Here is a 22,042-nt window from a genome sequence, read left to right as displayed (position 1 = left end):
ATATGACACTCCCTGTTCAAGATACTTGCACTGGGAGACTAGTTCTATTTCTGCTCCATTTAAAAATACATTGGATCCTTCGATCCTTAAAACTAGAACACTGATGGCTGGCTTACGCTACAAACTTCATCACCTTTTAGCAAGAGAGTAAGTATATAAAACGTTATTTTGTATATTTTACACTTCGAAAGAAACAGAGAAAGATGGCAGGAAGGGGGAGACAGTCTCCCCCACCTTTACAGACATTGTGTTTTAGAGAGAACCCCTCCCCCCTGCGTCAGCAAACGGCGTGCGCGGTAATACCATCGCCCAGATGGTCCGCTTTTAGTTTCCCAGACGGTGCTTGTCAGGACTCTTTTCACTTCTGGCGGCGGGGGGATATTTCCTTCTTCTTCCTCCACATTGAGGGGTAACGGTGAAAACTCTTCTTTGATCTCGCTTTTTGTTTGCGTTTCTTTGCTTTTTGTTGCACATATCTTGTACACCGCTGGTTCCACAGTGTTTTCTTGATGCACTACTTCTTCCGATACAATGGTTGCGTGGAGATCTCTGGAAGACACCAGAGTTAACACAGCCCAATCTGTTGAGGTCAACGTTGCTTTAACACTGTGGGGTCCATACGTTTCTCCATTCTTCAGATTGTAGAAATGCAGTTCATTCGCCATATAGTTGAATACGTATCCCCAAACATGTTCATTTTCCAGAAGCCATTTCTCTTTCTTCAAGATCTTCGACTGGAGGTGTTTGAACCTGGCACAGATACTGCATCCGTTTCTTGATTGGCGCTCCGGACGGATGGCGGTAAGTTGTCACAGGCGTCTCGCTGATGAAACCCATATCGAGGCGTCTCTTGGCCATTTTTTCTTTTTGGAAAGATGACTTGATGATTGGAAATGACTGGCTTTTTATCTGCACGGGGTTCTTTTTTTTTTTATCTCACTCCACCCCTTCGGTCTTCTGACATCACATAATTGGGGTGGGCCCTTCTGTCACTTTTATGCATACTAATGTGATGGAAGCGGCATTTTGTTTTAATAGACTTGGGGGCGGGCCCACCTGTCACTTTTTATGCATACTAATGTGATTGAAACATTTTTTATTATACACCATAAGGCGCAACAGTGGGGGCTTTTCACACCTGTGAATACACATCACCCCCCTCCTATCGACGGATCTCGCACCTACTTGGGATATCACACCTACTTGAGATCTCACACCTCGAACAAAGGGGAGGCGGGACTTAGCTCATTAGCATAAGTAGGGAGAGGTGTGACCTGTCACAGCACCTGTCACTTTCTATGCATACTAATGTGATGGAAGCGGGATGAATAATACTACTCACAGGTCACGCGCACCTGACATAATAACGTTATTTACCGTTTAAATGGACCAAATAAAGGCAGCAGACAAAGTTATTTAACCACAATTACAATTGATTTAATTTCAACTATCTTCTTCTTCTTGCTCTTCTTGCTCTTCTTCTTCTTCTTCTTCTTCTTCTTCTTCTTCTTCTTCTTCTTCTTCTTCTTCTTATTATTATTAATATTAATATTAATATTATTATATATTTAATTTTTTTCACTTTTCATTATTTATTTTTTTCAGTTTTCTTTTTTCAAATGAGGGTGCATAACGACTCAACTGCAATGCACCCTTATGCACCCCCGTAGAACCGGGACTGTATGTATATCTACACAGGGCCGCCGCTTGTGGACAGGCAAGGCATGCAACTGCTTGGGGCCCCAGACCAGTAGGGGGCCCCCGAGGGGCGACACACCTTTAAAACGACATCAGTGTCGTTTTTTTAATTTTTATGCAAAATTCAGAACAACAAATTATACAAAAAATATAATTAAACAGACATCATAAATTGCCATAAGCCTTCATCAAATTCAGTTAATCTACAATAGTGGGGGCCCCATTATTGTAGATGAACTGAATTTGAGTGAGTGGGGCAATGCACAACGTTTGCAATGACAGTAGGAGACCTCCCTAATGGGGCCCCACGTTATCCAGACTCACTCCGGTCAGTGTCGCAAATCGCGTGCAATGCATTCTTGTTTACAAAATAATCCTGATGACAAGGAAAGGCACTGAAAAATGAAGAGAAATTATCTTTCTGGAAGCGAAAAAAGGAAGAAGAAAAAAGATGAAGATGAGAGAAAAAAACAAGACAGTGGTAAGTTAGTTGAGTAGATAAAGATGACATACTAAATAACTAAATGTTGCTAGTCTAACCTTAACTGTGGGATAGAGAAACTTGAATTATGTAACTTCCACTAGAATCAAATTATTTATTTAGTTTACTTTGACGTTTAACATGACATGAGTTAACCTAGCAGAAAAGTATCTGCTCTGCTGGCCGTGACATTACCAAGTCATGTGTGTGCAGCCGGGTCGGTACAACGCCATTGACCTATTAGCTTAGCTTAGTTTAGCTAGCTGGCTGAAAGAACGTATAAGCTATAAATTACAGTTGCCGTTGACGCGTTAGCTTAGCTTAGCTAGCTGGCTGAAAGAACGTAAAAGCTAGTAATTAAAGTATTAACACGACTTCATTAATCTTTTTGGCATTGTTACTGAAATAAACATGGTCTCTGCCATTCCTACATTAACGTTTCACTCGTTGTTTAATGGGACACCAGTAATGGAGTAATTTGGAGGGGGAAATCAGCTAACTTTATCTGTAGGCTAGTTAACTGATGAAGCTGTGTCCGGCTGAGCTAACTGTCAAGCTATGAATGTTAAATTAGGAAATGTAGATGCAAGACATTTGGACAACTGTACCCTAAATAACTTATTGTTAAGTTAGTGTGCTGCTATGTGTTGAGTGTATTTTATTGTATTTTCCTTCTCTGTAGTGTACTCCTAGTGGTGTTATGATGATACTGAAAACTGTATATTTCAACCTTAGTAGCCATAGTGCAGGCCCCAGCACAATCCTCTGTATTGGAACCATGTTCACTTACATTGTCCCTTTCAAATGAAATGGAAATAGTAAACAATGAAGAATAGTGGAAGCTATCCCCAAGAACAACATTCGAAAGCTGAATATGAGGAATTTGAATTTTATAAAGTGAAAGCATTTTGAATTGTTAACATGTTACTGTTATAAGTTTCACTTTATTATCTATCCTCAGGATCCTTTCTTAAGTTTCTGGCACCAGCAGCAGCAACGGAAAAGGATAAGGTGTCCCATCCAAATTCTGATGATGGTAAGTTAAGTAGGCTATTCCACTTTTAATTGATTATACTGTGCATCGCACTCCAAAGATTCCTTGTAACATGATATTCCCTGTTTCTTTTTTGGTCATAGCAATTCAGTCAACATCTACCTCCAGTGGGGCGTCAATATCTACCTTGAGTGGGGCGTTAACATCTCCCTCCAGTGGGTCGTCAACATCTGCCTCCAGTGAGGCGTCAACATCTGCCTCCAGTGGGACAGCAACATCTTCTCACCATGAAGATGACACGTCAACCCCTACCTCCAGCAGCACTACCACGACTACAAAAGGTTTGATCACATCAGACGACCCTGCACAATGGCCAAGTGTCCTAAATGATAGTGAAAAGTGTGCACTAGTAACAAGAGGACCAATACAAGAAACAGATATAGTCTTTCCGCAGAATATTGAAAAAACTTCACGTAGATTTTCAAAGGAAAACTATTCTGGTTTTAATTGTTCTTTATATTTATATGTGTGATTTATTCGTTTTTGTATGTCTTTTATATTCATATTACTAACTAATAACTCACTTTGAATATAACAAAAATGTGAAGTTGTTAAATAAAAAACTGTTTACATTTAGCAATTTTTTTGTTGGTGTCAGATTATTTATAACACAATGGTGATGAAAGCTGGTTCGAGGTGCCCCCAGTGCATTTTTGCCTAGGGCCCCCACAGACCCTAGAATCGGCCCTGTATATACATATACAGTATGTATATACATATATATATATGTATATACATACTATGGCTGTCAAAACGCAAAAAAAAAATGACCGCCACTAATTATTTTAACGCGATTAACGCACGTGTATTTTTTCTCCTCGGCCGCGCCGTATACGTTTCAGAGCGTATCGAGTTTAAAATACCATCTACAAGCTGATGCTGACAGCCCCGCTCCTGCAGCCCGCTTGCGGTAGACAACACTTCCACGCTCACCGGCAGGCACCGACTGGCCATCGGGAGGACCGGGAGGGTGTGTGTATGTGTGGCGCGAGCGAGAACGGGCACACCTTACGTGTATTGTTGTTGTTAGCATCTGGTGCTAGCTAGCTTCGCTAACGGATATAAGGAGCTGTTTCAATGAAAACAGAGGAGCGACATTTCGCCGACAACTGCGCCGAGCACTTGACTTTATGCAGGTAGCCAGACAGTGGGACATTGTACGAAAAGTCAGCACACTCAGCACGGATAGTGCGCGCAACATGATTGCAATGTCCAGGCAGCTCCTGTTCGAGCATTATGCCTTGAGTTGCACATAGCTCCAACGATCTTTCACAATGTCTCTCCACACACACACACACACACACACACACACACACACACACACACACACACACACACACACACACACACACACACACACACACACACACACACACACACACACACACACACACACACACACACACACACACACACACACACACACACACACACACACACACACACACACACACACACACACACACCCACACACACACACACACACACACACACACACACACACACACACACACACACACACACACACACACACACACACACACACACACACACACACACACACACACACACACACACACACACACACACACACACACACACACACACACACACTTTGTATTGTATTATTGTATTGTATGAGAGGTTGAATTGAGGCGGATATTTTTATTGTCAGAGGTTGTTATGTTTAATATTCATATTTGTCATTGATCAAATGATAATAAACAAACATTTGCATAAAGCATATTTGTCCCCTCATATGTTGATAAGAGTATTAAAAACTTGAAAAATATCCCTCTAAGGAACATTTAGAACAGATAAAAAATGTACAATTAATTTGCGATTCATCTCGATTAACTATGGACAATCATGCGATTAAATATTTTAATCGACTGACAGCCCTAATACATACATATATATATATATATATATATTAATATATTACCAAGTAGTTTCATGTTCAACCCACACAAGTATCATGCTAAATCAAGCTATGTTGCTGGGATATCACTAGATCCTGTTACATCAACGTAATAGAAAAGTACATAACAATGTATGTGTAAATTAGCATAATTACTAGCTAGCCGCTAGCTAATAACTGACGCCTCGTTAATATCAAAATCCATTATAACAATCCATTACCATGCTGTCATGAACGTGCGGTGCTGTTACGTGTACAAATTGACGTGCTTAATGTGAACGAGCTTTTTGGGGGGCGTGGTTCTCAGGCATGACGGATAATCTGTGACGTTTCGCTCTCTCAAAAGTTGGGCCATTTTATCTTCATGCGCCAAAGAGCGGCTCTCATAGGAATGAATGAGGCCCCGCCTCCCACGCTGTATCCAGTTCTTATTTATACATCCATGGTTGAAGCCTTGCCGTAGATTGAAGCCCTGTTCGTGGGGGCAAAGGTGACGTCAACCCGCTTATTGAGCGTTCGCCTAGTTTTCTAAGCGGAAAAACGAAAGATACTATTTACTTTCTCTCTTTTGAATGATATATTTCCCATCAGATTAAACAGCAAACGGCTGAATAAATAATGTGCATACAATTGCGAGGAGGCTCGTTTTAAGGACACTTTTCAGATCTGTCACAATCTTCGTATTGGAACAAACTTCCGTTTTTAAGTGTAGTCCCACTCTGCTATGTTCCTCCTTCCGACAGAACAGACAATGACAGGATAATATGTCATTTGTCAGTATAGTCCTATTTCTTAAAACCTTCTCTGTTGTTTAACACTAGAACCGCCAACGGGTAAATTTTACCCGCAGCTGTTTTTTTATTATATGAAACTTTTTTTCAATAAAATATTAAAGTCTCCCAGTCCGTGACTTTTCCTGAAAGTGTGTTATGTTACACCCTGTTTTGTTAAAAATTGTCAATATGAAGTCCGATTGAAAAAATCGCCAAAAAAATTGCTATTTATACCTATTTCCGCCTGCGGGTAATATTTACCTCATAGAAATGCAGCGCTCCTCGCGCTATTGATTTCGCGCGTAAACATGACGTGTTGCTATAGCAACGCCTTTTGTCTACTGCTGTAGATAGAGAGAGAGATTGAGAGAGAGAGATAGATAGATATATTGATAGAGAGATAGATAGATAGAGAGAGATAGATAGAGAGAGCCGGTTATATTTCCAAAATGGACAAAAGAAAGAGACTCATGAACGTGTAGGAGGCACTAGCGTTGCTAAACCGTCTGAGCGAAGCAGAGTCTGATGGTGGGGAAGTATCAGGACTGAGTGATGTGTCCTGGGTTTGTTCTGCCTCTGATGGGTCATCTGACAGCAATCCTGAGCCTCCGCGGAACGTGAGGCCGTCCCATCCTGATCCCCCGCTTGCAGATGGGCCTACTGTACCAGCCCATGCAGAAGGTATGATGATTCTTGTTTTTTATTTCCTACTTTTCTACAAATCGTAGGCTATAAGATATCAAGGCATATAGATAATGCCTTTTCTTTTTACAAATAATCTTTTCATTGCCTTTCGAGGATGTAATATTATCAAATAAACATTTATGAAATATACTTTAGTCTAAAGTAGTGTTTTCCTCTCTCCTATTTAGTGTGTGCCACTGAGCCGTCACCAGCCCAAGAGATCTGGAAAGATGGCACAGTGTGGGCGGTCATGGAGCCTTGCGGAGGCGCAGGGAGACGGCAGATACAGAACATCCTCACGGAGTCTGCTGGCCCCAAACCACACGCACGTCACAACATTACTGACAAACTCACAGCACTTATGTGTCTGTGTGATAATGTAATGTTGGAGGAAATCCGTGATTGCATAATTGCTGAAGCGCGGAGAGACAGAGCCACCTGGGATGTCTCTATTATGGAGCTGAAGGCCTTTATTGCACTTCTCTATGTGAGAGGTGCATATTGTGGGAAGAACATTGAGATGGAGAGTTTCTGGTCCGAGCAGTGGGGCAACGCATTCTTCAACGCAACACTGTCGAGGAACAGGTTTCGGGAAATCATGCGCTACCTGCGCTTTGATAAAAAGGAGACCCGCCGGTGCCGGTTGACCACCGACAAGTTTACGCACGTGAGGAAGGTGTGGGATCGTTTTGTCGAAAATTCAATCGCGTCCTACAGGCCAGGGTCCGACATCACTGTGGATGAACAGCTATTCCCGACCAAATCAAGATGTCCATTCACACAGTACATGCCCAACAGGCCGGACAAATTTGGCATCAAGTTTTGGCTGGCAGCTGACGTTGACAGCAAATACATGCTGAATGGCTTCCCTTACCTGGGAAAAGATGCCAGCAGGCTAGCAACACAACGGCTAGGAGAGAAGTGTGTTTGCAACAATTGTGTTGAGTGTTTGTGAAGCGTTGTGATCGATGTGTTCGTTCTTATTGTTCTTATTCTCTGATGTTTTTTGTTATTTGTATACGTTCTGTGTTATCTGCTGTTCAATTATATAACAAATACATTATTATATTAATTTATATTATTGTCATGTTGTTTTTTTATGAGTAGAAGGCTATCAGACGATATGAAGCATTTTTACCTTTACGAAACACAAGCCTAACATCAAGCGTTTATTAGCGAGAGTGGGTAATATTTCTACCATAGATTATGCAGCGATCCGCGCGCTGTTGATTTCGCGCGTAAACATAAACATGACGTGTTGCTATAGCAACGCCTTTTGTCTACTGCTGTTCCTATAGATAGAGAGAGAGAGATGGATAGATATATAGATAGAGAGATAGACAAATAGATAGTTATAGATAGATGGAGAGAGAGATAGAGATATATACCTAAACAAAACACAAGTCTAACACCAAGCATTTAAATCAGCACTGTAGCGATATTTTATACTTCATGCTATCTGTACAAACTATATAATATGAAAAGCTGAAAGTCCACAGATTATATTGGTATACATTTCATCCCTGTGCAATCAAAACTCACTGTTCTGTATGGTAGGCTACATTGTACCTTGGAAATCAATAGCGGGTAAACTTTACCCGTTGGCGGTTTTAGGTATTGTTAGAAATTAAAATCAATGTTTTAATGGGGAAATGTAGTTTAAACATGCCGTCAGTTTTAATGCTCTTTTATACTGAAAAACCAGAAATTCTTGTGCACAAGCAGTTAAGCTTTTAAGCTTTTATTCTGAAAATCCTTCATCTCCGGTTAGCATTTAGCATGTGGCTAATATACGATTTCCTGAAGAGGTGAATTTAGTAGCGAAATGATATGGAGTGGTGCAAACCGAAGCCTACTGATTTAACACTACAACTATAGATGTCGAGATACTATCATGCTGAATATTAAATGAAGGTACAGTTTATTTGAATACATTGTTTACAGACGAGTAGCATGTGACAACATCCGGAATGACCGGAAACCAAACGAGCCGAGAAGTATTGTTTAGAGTATTGATTACAGCGTTTAGAATGTGTTAAATGAAAAGTGATGAAAGAGAATATGAGGAGAAACGGCGTGTTAAGCATATATTGAATGTGAAAAGAACCTATCCTCTGTTTAAATGCAATAACGGACATTGGAGACGAGGTGAGCCGGCTGGCGGGGAGGAGCCAGCAGAGGATATATATAGCAGCGCCGGGGGAGAGATCCGCTGTCTTCTTGCTCAGGAGAACCGGACCACAGCTGTTTGTCTGACGGAACAATATTCTGTCTGTAACACTACCGCGCCTTTTTTAATTAAAGTATCCCATTTGAATCTTTTCAGAGACTCCATTTAGTCTCATTTTAAAGCTTCTCTCCTGGACGCGAGATTAAAGAACACATTTTAACAATTGGCGAGCTAGCCAGGATCTCGCAAAACCGGGAGAGACTACAGCAGGCTGCTTGCTGGACCCGCTGGCATCCGTTCAGCACACAGAGAGCTCAAATCAACTAGGTATGGAGAAACCTGTTATATCGAATTCTTCAATAGTTAATGTAGGACAATGTTAGTTCTGTGTGTTTGACGGCGGCCAGCGGATCCTGAAAATAGCTGTGCAATTTAAGTTAAAACAAGCCTAAATTGATAAATATTGGTAGCATTACCACGTGGCGTTGCTTTGTTACAGGCAGGGTGAGTTCAATTTCTTTTTTTCTATTTAACCCTGCATGCTATTCGTTTGTCTGTTAGTACATGTCGGCTAGAGGCCAATCACTATATGTGTCTTTTGTGGCGTTTTACGTTTTACGTGAATGGTTTTAGGCCATTAAGCAGTCGGGACTGCTTGAGGCAAAGACACAGCCAAAGTTTGAAGCTAAGGTTATTGGAGTGAGTGTTTTGTGTAACAACAGCGTGAGGCTGTTTTAAAAAAGTCCTATTTCAAGGAAAAGGCCTGAGTAGTTTGAAGCTCTCAGTGGTTACACCATTCTGTTTTTCAAGACATTGCGTTGTGGATTACGGCAGGAAGTGCGACATTCGTGCGTTAGATAGACGATATTCTTCTAATTGTGTTTGCTTAGCGTCCTATTTGTCCCATAAATAGCGTGTTTAAACAGAAGAAATGACCATACTGGCTCTTAAAGTCAAAACATTTACGTACATGGGTAGAGGGCTATGACGTAAGGGTATGAGGCCCATTTATCATTGTAAACTAAATGGAAATGTTATTTTAAACTACAGTGTTGTGTGTTGAATTTACTAGACAAAATATCACCTCACCAATTTCAACTCCAGGTGTTTTCTCAAATCCCTTTGTTCTTCAGGTCAAAGGTTGGAAAACCAGTTGCCATTTTGTCTTGACCTCATGTTCACGGTGAGCCACGGCAGTCACCATTTCATGAAATGCTAATTGAAGTACTCTGTTTGCTTTAACACACTGAGGCTAGGCATTCCATCTTCTAAAGAACATCATACTTCTTGTTAGAGTTAGAACTATTGGAAGTACTTCTGCTGCAAATGTGTATTGGCGGTTATGTGTTGTGTTGTTTAACCATAGTGTAAATTCCTATTTTAAAGATATTTTTGAGGAAACTACGTTTCTCCTTTGTCAAAAACGAGTCAGTTTTGAAACAGCTATTCCCTAGTGCAGGGGTGCCCACACTTTTTTGGCTGGTGAGCTACTTTTGAAATGACCAGCTAACCGAGGTCTACCAACCAAAAATAAAATCCCAAATTGCAAGGGTTGCTGAATAACACGTTTTATTTTTACATGGGATAACTACAATAGGGCTGCAACAAACGACTAATTTGATTATCGATTAATCTATAGAATAATGAAACGATTAATCGAATATTCGGACTACCACTGTGTGCCTTGCACAATTTCTCAAACGCTCTTATTTAGCCGTCAACTTTTAGATTTAGTTTGAGGTTGTTTTAGGCATGTGGAAACTAACAATGAAGACAATAAAGATGAATACTTGATTCAAAAATACATATATTATTAAATTAACTTAACAAATTGTGAACAAAATTAACATTGCTTTTTATTTGAATTAAATAAATAATATTTCACATCAAAAGAAACAACAATGTTTTAACAAATCTTATTAAATAATCTGATGACAGAACTGGAAACAGAATAGCTGAAACTTTAACAAAATAAATAACTCAGTTACCTCTAATCATTAACCCATGTTTGTATCATGTAGTTAACCCCGTGTGTTGCTGCTAGCATACATAACACCTGACGTGGAAACGTTACTCGTGGATGGGGCTACAGAGCTACTAGAAAGACAGTCGAACCCGGTGCATTCCTCCGTCTGAATGTGGTGCACTTTTGCTAAATGTTTAGACAAATTGCTCGTGTTACCGCCCTTACATGCTAAACACTTTTGGTGACGAGCATTGTCCACCTCAAGACGGGTAACATGTAACCACACCTTGGAGCGCTTCTCTCCACCATCTCCTCCGTGTGTTGCTGCATGTAGCAGATGCGTGTGTGTAAACTGCCCCGCCCCCTTGCAAACAGACGGGGGAGAGAGAGATCTCTTCTGGATTGGAAAGATAGAAAATACACCGACCATAGACGCATTTGTTTGTCTTTTTGCATGTTAGAAACGAGTTGGCGACACTAAGACTAAGAGATAATGTTTGTGTAGCAATAATACATGACCTTTCTCAACTCGCTACTCGGAGGGAAGTCGCTGTCATATGCCTTGTACACTCCGATAATGCCTCTCCACGTTACCTTTCTTTGGCAGAGCGACGCTTGCTTTACAAATAAGGCAAATAACCTTTGAATGTGACATCACAAAAAAAGATTCTCCCTCCCATTCTGTGTGGAAGTGGTATGTCTTTAGCTTTTTGCTCGTTCCCGCACTCATTTTGTTGTTTGTCTCTCCCGGCACTTGACTGATTTTGTATCGCTTTGCATTCTGGGTTAACAGACTGGAAAGCAATAGGTCGCTTTTTCTGTCAATCAAGTCAACTCCTGAATTAAGTGGCAGGGAGGCCAAGGGAGGAGGGATCAAAACCTGTTTTGTCTATTTTAACGGAGCTGGATTTTTTTAAATTTATGAATGACTCGCGATCTACCAGCATTGCCCCCGCGGTCGACCGGTCGACCGCGGTCGACGTACTGGGCACCTCTGCCCTAGTGGATTAAGCTGGAATTTAAAATAGCGCACTCTGGTGGTAGTACAGAATTATTACCCAAATAGCGGAAACACCATAACATTGTGAATATTCTTCTTTGCAAATGTGTTTTGGCGGTTATGTGTTGTGTTGTTTAACCATAGTGTAAATTCCTATTTTAAAGATATTTTTGAGGAAACTACGTTTCTCCTTTGTCAAAAACGAGTCAGTTTTGAAACAGCTATTCCCTAGTGGATTAAGCTGGAATTTAAAATAGCGCACTCTGGTGGTAGTACAGAATTATTACCCAAATAGCGGAAACACCATAACATTGTGATTTTGAACCAAATTCATATTTCAAAGTCAAAACCATACACGGTACAACTTTATTTTAACATTTCATATTTTAATTTTGCATATTTTTTATATATTAATTAACTTTATTAATATTTTACCTTAAACTTAAAAAAAAAAAAAAAAAAAGTCTATAACAATAATAAAACTTTGAGCAAAAAAAAAAAAATTAAAGTTCGGACGAACAGCAACGAAGGTGCTAGTCAGAAGATTAGTGCTTCATCTTTGATAGGTTAATACATAATTAGAGAACATGTCACCAAAACAAACTAAGTTGAGACTAGACGCAGGGCCAGGCTCAACTGCAGATATCAAGGAAAGGGTAAAAATCAGATCAGATGCCATAACAGCTCCAAATCTTAGACAAAAAACATGGAACCACATGGAGAAACTGTTGGAACAATGGCAAACAAGAGGACTGTATCCAGCTGATGATCAACCAGCACCAGCCCTTCATGCAGGTCACTCTCTGAGAGAATAGTTCATATTTTCCCTCCAGTTTGGAGAAATATTATTTTATCATATGTTAGTTCAGCAGTGTCAACCAATCCTCTAATCCTAGAATTATTGAGACGCATTAGCGACACCAGGGGTATTGTTTTTCGCAGCAACGATGATGCATAATACCATGACAAAAGCCATTATTGAAACAAGTAAACTATTAGAAGTGCTAATTGCTGATTTTTTTATAGTGAATATGCATTTATACCATCAGAAAACCATAAATCATACGATATTTTTGTACCCCTTGTGGGTACACGGAGAAGTTATATTTCTTTAATGCAACGTTATGGGTTTTACATGTCCTGTTCAGAATAGGGTAATCATTGCAATATTAATTGAGCATTTTATGCTCAAAGGAGGGAGTGTCATGATTATACAGATATGTTGATTTCAGTGACGTTGTAGTTAATAAATAATAACATGTAGTCAACAAGAGGTATGCCGAAGCTCGGGCCTTCTCCAAGGAGGGAGTGGTCCAGTTTTAGATATTAGACAAATAGAAGTGGATGAATATGTCAGAACTCTGAGTAATATTATGCAAGTTTTGTCTACACAGCAGGCTAGGAAAACTACAGAGACACCAGAAGAGACTCCTGTTCGGCCAGGTGATTGGGTGAGGGTGAAAGTTCACAAAAGACAGTGGGCTCATCCCCGGTGGACGGAAGCGTGAAAGGTTGTAACAAACTTCACACGCGCTCCGGTTTAAAGGTAAAGAAAAAGGAGCAAATTGACACCACCTCACACATTGTCACCCTTCACTGGCAACTTCCAGAACATTATTGGGAGTTAGGACTGATTTGGCAGAGCTGGAACAAAACAATAAATAGAAATAAGATAAAGATAGAAACAGCTCAAAAGACAAATTGTCTATAGATTTTTATAGATTGTACATTAATGTGAATACCTATTTTTTGTTTTACATCTGTAAAAAGAGTCCAATTTGTTATGTTATTTTTGTACTCGTTATTTAAATTCTGTAACGGACACAACCAGGTTTAAAATAGAGATGATGAGAACAAAGCCAAACCAATTGTGGGGTCCCCTAGGGATAAGAGTCAGAATAGCATTGTTGATTGTGCTCATTACACTTGGCACCTTTCTGGTTGGAAGGGGAGTACAATATTATGTAAGACATGGATCCATTAGTTCACTCATAAAATGCCCAAATCACTAACAAGACTCCAGCTGTGTTTCAGAGACTTTCACTTATCCTCAGAGCCAAAAGATCAGCTGAGCAACAAGAGGAGGAGTTAGAAATACTCGGTCCCAAACAAGAGGCGGTTATAATCAAGATGATTCACCCCCTTATATGCAGTTCTTGTATCAAATGATGAGATGGGTTTAAGTGATTGGGATATGTAAGTGATGGGGATTTACAGATTAGGGGAATCTCCAAATACACTGGATCCATGTTTTAGTCTGTACCAGAAACACCCCCTGTTAAGCTATGAACAACCGATCGGTGACCTGAGCACAATTATTGAAAATGATTGTTAGACACAGGCTACTAACCCACAAGTACAGCTTTGTACGTACAAACTCTATGAACAAGATTCCCCAGCAGATAGTGGCGACATTACAGATATGTCCAGTCACAAAAGTTACTACGGTTCTAAATAACAGTGAGATTTAAAGTGATGGAGAAAATATGGAGACGTTCTTTTATAGTGTGTGAAATATGTGGTGCTTGAAACATCTAGGTATTTAAGAAAATGGTTTCCTGAAAGAGTTAATTGGAATAAACATGTTACAGTGGGTGAAGGCAATGTTTAGGGATATGGTAAAATTATTAGTAGACATGAATTGTGTTTAGATGGCATTTAACAACTAAGATGGATAGTAAGATTAGGAAAATAGAGTGGAAAAGGTTGGATTTATTTTACCTCAGTGTGTTAGAATTTAACTATACGTAATGCCTCCCGAGATCTCTCTCTCTCTCTCTCTCCGCCTGTCAGACCGCTACGACCCCATCGTCCAAGCAGACAAAAGACCTCACCACGGAAGACTCCTCCTCCTCCATAGAACAGACAGAGAACCAGAGCTGAACCAACAACTCCAACGCTGCATCCAGAACTATCTCCACCTGAGGCACCAAGAACCAAAACCAGGTGACATAAAAAGGCACACTCTCATCGGTCCCCCACAGGACATGAAGTTCCAAGCTGAGCCACAACATTTGGACACAAGAGCAGAGTGTGGGACATGAGAGCAGAATACGCCCTCCATGCAACAAAGTAGAGACTAAAGGAGGAGATGAAAAGCAAAGCAAATGGGACACTGAAAAGAGTTACAGCGGAAGGGTCCAAGCGCAGATGGACTGAGGAGAAGGTGGACGGAGGAGAGGAAAGAACGGAGGAGTTGGCATGGTCCGGCAGAATGTGAGGGGGTCGTGGCTTGACAACCAGAGGGGGAGAGAAGGAAAACGGGAGTGAGTGAGTTTACACATAAACACACTTATTCACCAACGAGAAATACGTAAAGAAAAATATTTATTAGCCATGAATTAATCAATTGGTGAATTTATAAAGAAAGAAAGAGGAAACTATTAAATAACCCTAAAAACACACTGAGGGTAGAACATATTATTCAATCTTTTCATCATATGAACAAATTATTCTTTAAGAGTTTTTTATTCATGTGTGAATTTGGGTAAGATTTAATTTGTTACAGTATAGACCTACAGTTTAAAGGGATGGTTTTAGTAACCACTCTATAAAAGCAGACAAATCTTTATTTGTATGGAAAATGTTAAAGGTAGAGCTAGTACCAAGCCAAAGATGGTGTTCCAATCTAGAGTATTGATTTCTCCATTGTAGCATGGTTATTACCTCAGGAGGGAAGATTAAGGTGGAAATAACATTTGTTTTTCGTCCAAGATGTAGAGTTTTAAAATGACACTGGGCAAAGAGCGAAAGCAAAGTTTAATTAAAAAAAAAAACTAATGTAGTTGGGAGTAATACATGCGGGGCCTTGGATCACTCATTGTGATGGTACATATTTGTTACAACAAACATCGTTTAGGGAGAAGGGGTCGCTCAACCCACCCTGCAGATGTTTTAAATCTTACTTGCAGCTTCAGAGGGAGCGCACGGCACCAGAGTATGAGTTTTAAAAGACAAGCGCCACCAGCTCCTAAAGGTCATCCATTCACCAGATGACCTGACTTTTAGAGATGTTATTTAAAGGAGAAACATCTGCCATAGGTGTAAATTCCTGAATTAAACTACAAACCATTAATGAAATGACTTCTGTTTTTAAAATCCTTGTTAAAGGAGGGAGTAATTATCACATGCTCGGGCACCCAAGGTTCCACACACTGTAAAAGGGGTTAGCATAGTTATTTAAGTAGACCATAATTGAAAATAAATTGGTATAATGAGTTATTGATATTCCACCGGTTTTCACACCATTTCAGGGACTTTATCACTGCATTAGAACAGACCACCCAAAGGTACTGAGTAGGAACTTTTAAGTGATGAAACTCTACAACTGTTGTAACTGACCAAAATCTTCTCCCAGAAATGACTGTCTAGAATGCCGTACCCCAGAGTAGAACGTACCGATTGATCACGACGGCCCCTTCTAGAGAACATATTACTTTCATACCTTAAATGGTATGAAAGGAGGGAGGGTAAATTTCTCAGGAGGAGACAGTTACAAATGCTAGCAGAACAAGACGACCCACCCCGTATACAGATGTGGATGACAATGATGAGTTAGTTTAAATGATATGGATGTTCGGAGATGAGATTGATCAATGAATGTCCAGCCGATGTGATTCTTTAAATGATGAAATCATGTGAAGAAGTGAGCAAAATTAAAATGGAGTGAATCCATTTCAATTTACTTCATACTATTCCAAGATAGTATATTTGTATTATTCCAATTAATTTTACACTATTCTAAGATAGTCCATTGTATTTGACATTATTATTTTATACTATTCTAATATGGTAGATTTCATGTTGTATAAATCATTGCTATTCTAAAATGGTTTGTTTCTTTTCACTTTGAAAAAACAAGTGCCTTAACACTGAGTGTGGTATGAGAACGGTTTCTGTGAAAGGAGGGAGGAAGAAATGTTCTGATACCAAGCCATTGCTGCTATTTTGAAGAATGATATTGAATGTAAACACTAGAAGTTATGCACAAGGGAAAACTTTTATGTTTGAACACAGACAAGAATTTATTTTGTATTTTTGTAAAGCCGGCTGAAAAACCATTCCATTTGATTGTATGTTTGTTAATATGAGATATGTAATATGCAAAGTTCAGATGAAGAACTCATTGATTTCAGTATTATACACACCTTTTAGGTGTGTAAGGAGGGACTGTTAGAAATTAAAATCAATGTTTTAATGGGGAAATGTAGTTTAAACATGCCGTCAGTTTTAATGCTCTTTTATACTGAAAAACCAGAAATTCTTGTGCACAAGCAGTTAAGCTTTTAAGCTTTTATTCTGAAAATCCTTCATCTCCGGTTAGCATTTAGCATGTGGCTAATATACGATTTCCTGAAGAGGTGAATTTAGTAGCGAAATGATATGGAGTGGTGCAAACCGAAGCCTACTGATTTAACACTACAACTATAGATGTCGAGATACTATCATGCTGAATATTAAATGAAGGTACAGTTTATTTGAATACATTGTTTACAGACGAGTAGCATGTGACAACATCCGGAATGACCGGAAACCAAACGAGCCGAGAAGTATTGTTTAGAGTATTGATTACAGCGTTTAGAATGTGTTAAATGAAAAGTGATGAAAGAGAATATGAGGAGAAACGGCGTGTTAAGCATATATTGAATGTGAAAAGAACCTATCCTCTGTTTAAATGCAATAACGGACATTGGAGACGAGGTGAGCCGGCTGGCGGGGAGGAGCCAGCAGAGGATATATATAGCAGCGCCGGGGGAGAGATCCGCTGTCTTCTTGCTCAGGAGAACCGGACCACAGCTGTTTGTCTGACGGAACAATATTCTGTCTGTAACACTACCGCGCCTTTTTTAATTAAAGTATCCCATTTGAATCTTTTCAGAGACTCCATTTAGTCTCATTTTAAAGCTTCTCTCCTGGACGCGAGATTAAAGAACACATTTTAACAGTATACAGCAACCTCTGGTGGTTCTAGTGTTAAGTGTCTGATAACCATGAATAGTAAGCAATGATATAACAGTAATGATATAACATGTCAGACACTGTGTTATTTTCAATCAACCCTAAAAGATAATGTGTTCAAACTGGCTTCACTCGCTTTAATTGCTCCTTTGAATGTAATTTTCCTCTGTGGTTTCCTACTAAACACATGTTTGTAATGCCACTCATTAGGGTCTGAAACCAGAGGTTGACGAAGACCCTATTGCGCGACCAATAAACCTGCGAAAAACACCCCAAAACAGGGAAAACGACCGTCAAAACCACAGAAAAGGTTCGGAAATCATGACGGCTGATAGGCCGGGGGAGCAACTCGCATAATTGATATTGTTACGATCAATTTAGTCGCTCGCAATGCGAGCGATAACCATGCAAAACCCACAAAAAACAGGAAAAAACGAGGGGCAAAAGCCCATTAGAAGTGTCCTAAATCATGGCAGTAGGTAGCCCATGCGACTACAGTGAGGTGGGCATAACACACTAAATAGCACATTATTGAGATCGGACCGATTATTCATTTAGTGGGAATGCTGTTAACAGCATTCCAACTAACTGTTCTTCTACGGACGAAAAGTGTATTATTCAGCCAGTATTTTGGCCCTCTTCTCCTCCCGCATTGAACATCGCAGAAATTCCGTTCAAACATCAAAACGTTCAGCTTGGTCGGGATCGATGGCTATTACTTTTCTCATTCATAACTTTCATAATTCCAGAGATATATCCCATAATACATCACATTTTTAACATTGAAGTCAATGGAGAAAATCTTCAGACTTCAACAAATCTTCATGCAATTCAACTGCTAACTGTTCATTCATACTTTCACTCAGACGCCTCATTCCAACTTTAAAATGTTACACATCTTTCTGACATTATTCGTGTAAAACAACTTTTAAATCTGATTCTTACTTTTAGAGATATTAAACATTGTTCAGACCTTGTTTTAGAGATTTACTTCACATTTTAACATTAACTAGAGTGTGTGATGTCACAGCTAGAGTGGAGGACAGCTTGAAATTCGCATTCATATATATTTTTTAAACTGCCATAATTCCCAAACCCTACATTCCTGAGACATCATTTATCATGACAAACGTAGGAAAACATCTCGTAGCGTGAACAATGACAAATAATTAAGCAAAAATATTTAAACAAAATGCTTTTTGAGGGCATGAAGTGACAAAAACGTTCAACATTCCTCCATTAAACCCCATTGTAATTTCAGGCAGATATTTCCTCACGGCAGCAGCCGCACACCTTTAGTTAAACTGCCAAAAAGGCCACATTATTAACCCGAAACTACACGAAAAATTACACTTCAGATACTCAACTTCCTTGACATGCTTCACGTTTTGAAATTTCAAAGATATTTGTTACGGTTCTTCCACAAAACGTTCACATGTAAGAGGTTTATCTCTCATTCAGAACAATGAAGCCTTTGATCTCTACAGAGCTCGTTAGCTCAACTATAAACACCTGTGTAATGGAACACAATGATGTCATCACTCCAACTGACATGCTCAGAGCAGCAGACTTCAGATAGCAGTGTGCAAACAGTCCAGCCGTGAAGACATCTACGGGACAGTTTTGGGATTTCTTCAAATGCCGTTGCCATGGCAACACAATGCTCGCCTTGAAACACGGATTTCTCATAGCTTCAGTGAAAATACTCCAAACAGCCTAGAACTTCACAGGTTTGGTAACGATGCAGCCATCAACGCATCTAAGCGTAGTATGGGGTGTCATCAAATGCCTTTGCCATGGCGACGGACCACTCGCCATGAAACACGATGTGGGTGTAAGTCCCATCGACACGGTCCAATCGTCCCCCAATCTTCACTTGTATATCACCGGTCCATGCCTCAACAACTCTACGCCAAATCTGAGATTTCACCATATGCCGTTTCCATGGAAACGCATCCCTCGCCATAAAACATGATGTCGCCATAAGTGCAATGGACACGGTCCAATCGTCCCCCAATCTTCACTTGTATATCACCGGTCCATGCCTCAACAGCTCTACGCCAAATCTGAGATCTCACCATATGCCGTTTCCATGGAAACGCATCCCTCGCCATAAAACATGATGTCACTATAACTCCTATGAACATGTTCAAAAAGTGCTCAAACTTCACATGTGTACTAACAGTCCGGCCGTGAAGACATCTACGGGACAGTTTTGAGATTTCTTCAAATGAGCGTAGTATGGGGTGTCGACAAATGCCGTTGCCATGGCCACAGATCACTCGCCATCAAACACAATGTTTATGATACTGCTGTAACTCCTAAATACATTGTCCGATCGGCCTGAAACTTCCCACGTTTGCCAACGGCCGAGTCCTCGAGACACCTAGAGACACACGTCGACGTGCGGACAACAGCCTGCGGAACGTCGAAGACCCGCTCACGGCTGCTTGCAGCTTTAATATTTTATTTTTTATTGTATTTTAAGGTGACATTGAATGCTTTGAAAGGTTCCCTAAAATAAAGTGTATTATTGATCTTATATCTGTGCCTATATCAGACTATTAATGTTCCTTATTTTACAGTTGGTTAATCCTGGTGTCAATAGGGAAGATCTGCACTGTTCTCTATAACATGTTCAGCAGAGCTGGTATTTTTCCTGCCAGATATGGCACCCCCCCTATTATTTTGTCCAGATTAGTCATAGACTCACCAAAATCACGCTGGTGTTGCCTGTTCCCCTCTGGTTTATGCTCACCAAAGCATTTTACTCTGGGCCAAGCAGGTGAAAAACTAAAGAGGGGCTTCCATATCCGGCAGACCAGGTGTTGTGGCTTGCTGCCGGATATGGTGAAGTTGTGACTATCCTGGACAAAGATATAGGGGGGCTTCCAAATCCGGCAGCTACCTATATCACACTATTAATGTTCCTTATTTTAGACTAGGTTTTCATTTACTCGTTCGTTATCTGACCAGCTTCAATCTTGTAGGCTACTCACTTCGTTTCTTGTAGCCCTCAAAAGGGTTTTGGAGGTTGATGCCTCGCTGAACGTGAGTTGTTTGGCTTTCTTGTCCGCAGCAGCAGAAAGCATTTTCGAATGTTTGAATGAATCAAAGTGGGTCGTCCTCGTCGATTTTCTCTTATGCTCCAACACACAGTTGCACGGGGTGCAGAATAGTTTCCCCCCACTTTTTGCCCGGTCTTGTTTGTCGGTAAATGAGATGGATTAGATTTTTTTCATCTTGGTGTTTTCTCTATCGTGTGAGCTCCACACGTTCACTCTATACAGTGTTGTTTACATTCTGTGATGCGCGAGCTGATGACGTCACGTCAAGACGAGTTAACTTTTTTTCTTCTCAACTTTTGTGAAAAAATGCGGGGATTATGGGGCCTTTTGATAAATATGCGGCCTTTTAAAAATCTGCGCCATTTTGCTGATTATGCGGTAAATTCTGCAATCGCAGAATCGCGTTTTTCTGGAGGGTCTAATTATAGCAACAACAATATTAATAATAATAGCAATAATCAGTGGCGGCCGGCCCATAGGGGCGCTAGGGGCGCTGCCCCACCTCTTCCCACATGAAAAAATATATATCTCTCTCGTCGTCTGGGCGCTAAGAGAGGAGCCTTCAAACAGTGCAGCAGCAGCCACTAGCAGCTGACTGTTGCTATCTTTAAACTATACCGCCAAAACATAATTTCAGCCAATCAGCGTCGTCAAATCTGATGGTCACAGGGCGCCTACGTCAGCGCCCGGTGCAGTCCGTGAGTTGTTTGGACTCGTATCCAAGGAGACAAAACAGGAAGCTGTCATTCACTCTGGAAGTTATCATTAGCAGCTAATATAAACGGAACATGTTTACATCATGGTTCAAAAAAACATATTCTTTGTATAGTTAGATCCCCCCTTCATGAATATAGATTGGGGGGTGAATTTTTTCTCAACTCATCTGTTTAATTAATATTAAGCCTTAAAGTTATGCAAATATTAGGGTGTGGTCACATTGAGTGACAGCTCCGTTCAATGACTGCTGCGGCTAGCTTCTTGTCTTTCTGCTAGCTGCTCCGTGAAGCTAGCTACAGGGACTCTGCCTGCTCAGTTCATCCAGGGAACACAACTTGATCCGGCCGTGGTTGTTTGTTCTTCATGCTTACACGTATATCGGACTATTGTGACTCGCTCTGCGGTTAAAACATAAAAATTGAATTATGGATTATCAATACTTTTTCAAAGTGACAGACACATTGGATTAACCTATGGATTAACCTTCGGCCACGTTTTTCTCGTTTTCGATCAGAATAACAGCAAAAGGTGAGCATATCTCTGTGTTTTGCT

At 40.3% G+C, this 22,042-nt stretch overlaps 2 protein-coding genes across 2 annotated transcripts in view; both read left to right on the top strand.

Annotated features, from left to right (window-relative positions):
* Positions 1–2,027: 2,027 nt before the first annotated feature.
* Positions 2,028–22,042, top strand: part of LOC307030666 (uncharacterized protein) — a 50,392-nt gene continuing 30,377 nt past the window's right edge. The window contains exons 1-3 of the mRNA XM_079667228.1: positions 2,028–2,179; positions 3,141–3,215; positions 3,317–3,514. Of these exons, the coding sequence (XP_079523354.1) occupies positions 2,101–2,179; positions 3,141–3,215; positions 3,317–3,514 (352 nt within the window). The 5' untranslated portion in view covers positions 2,028–2,100. The remainder of the gene's footprint in view (positions 2,180–3,140; positions 3,216–3,316; positions 3,515–22,042) is intronic.
* Positions 6,410–8,933, top strand: LOC307030667 (piggyBac transposable element-derived protein 4-like). Its single transcript, XM_079667229.1, has 2 exons — positions 6,410–6,608; positions 6,800–8,933. Exon 2 carries the CDS (start codon positions 6,862–6,864, stop codon positions 7,564–7,566), a length of 705 nt encoding a protein of 234 aa, XP_079523355.1. The 5' UTR covers positions 6,410–6,608; positions 6,800–6,861; the 3' UTR covers positions 7,567–8,933.

Source organism: Notothenia rossii (assembly GCF_949606895.1).
Source record: "Notothenia rossii genome assembly, chromosome: 2".
Lineage (NCBI taxonomy): Eukaryota > Metazoa > Chordata > Actinopteri > Perciformes > Nototheniidae > Notothenia > Notothenia rossii.
This window is presented reverse-complemented; position numbering and strand designations above follow the sequence as displayed.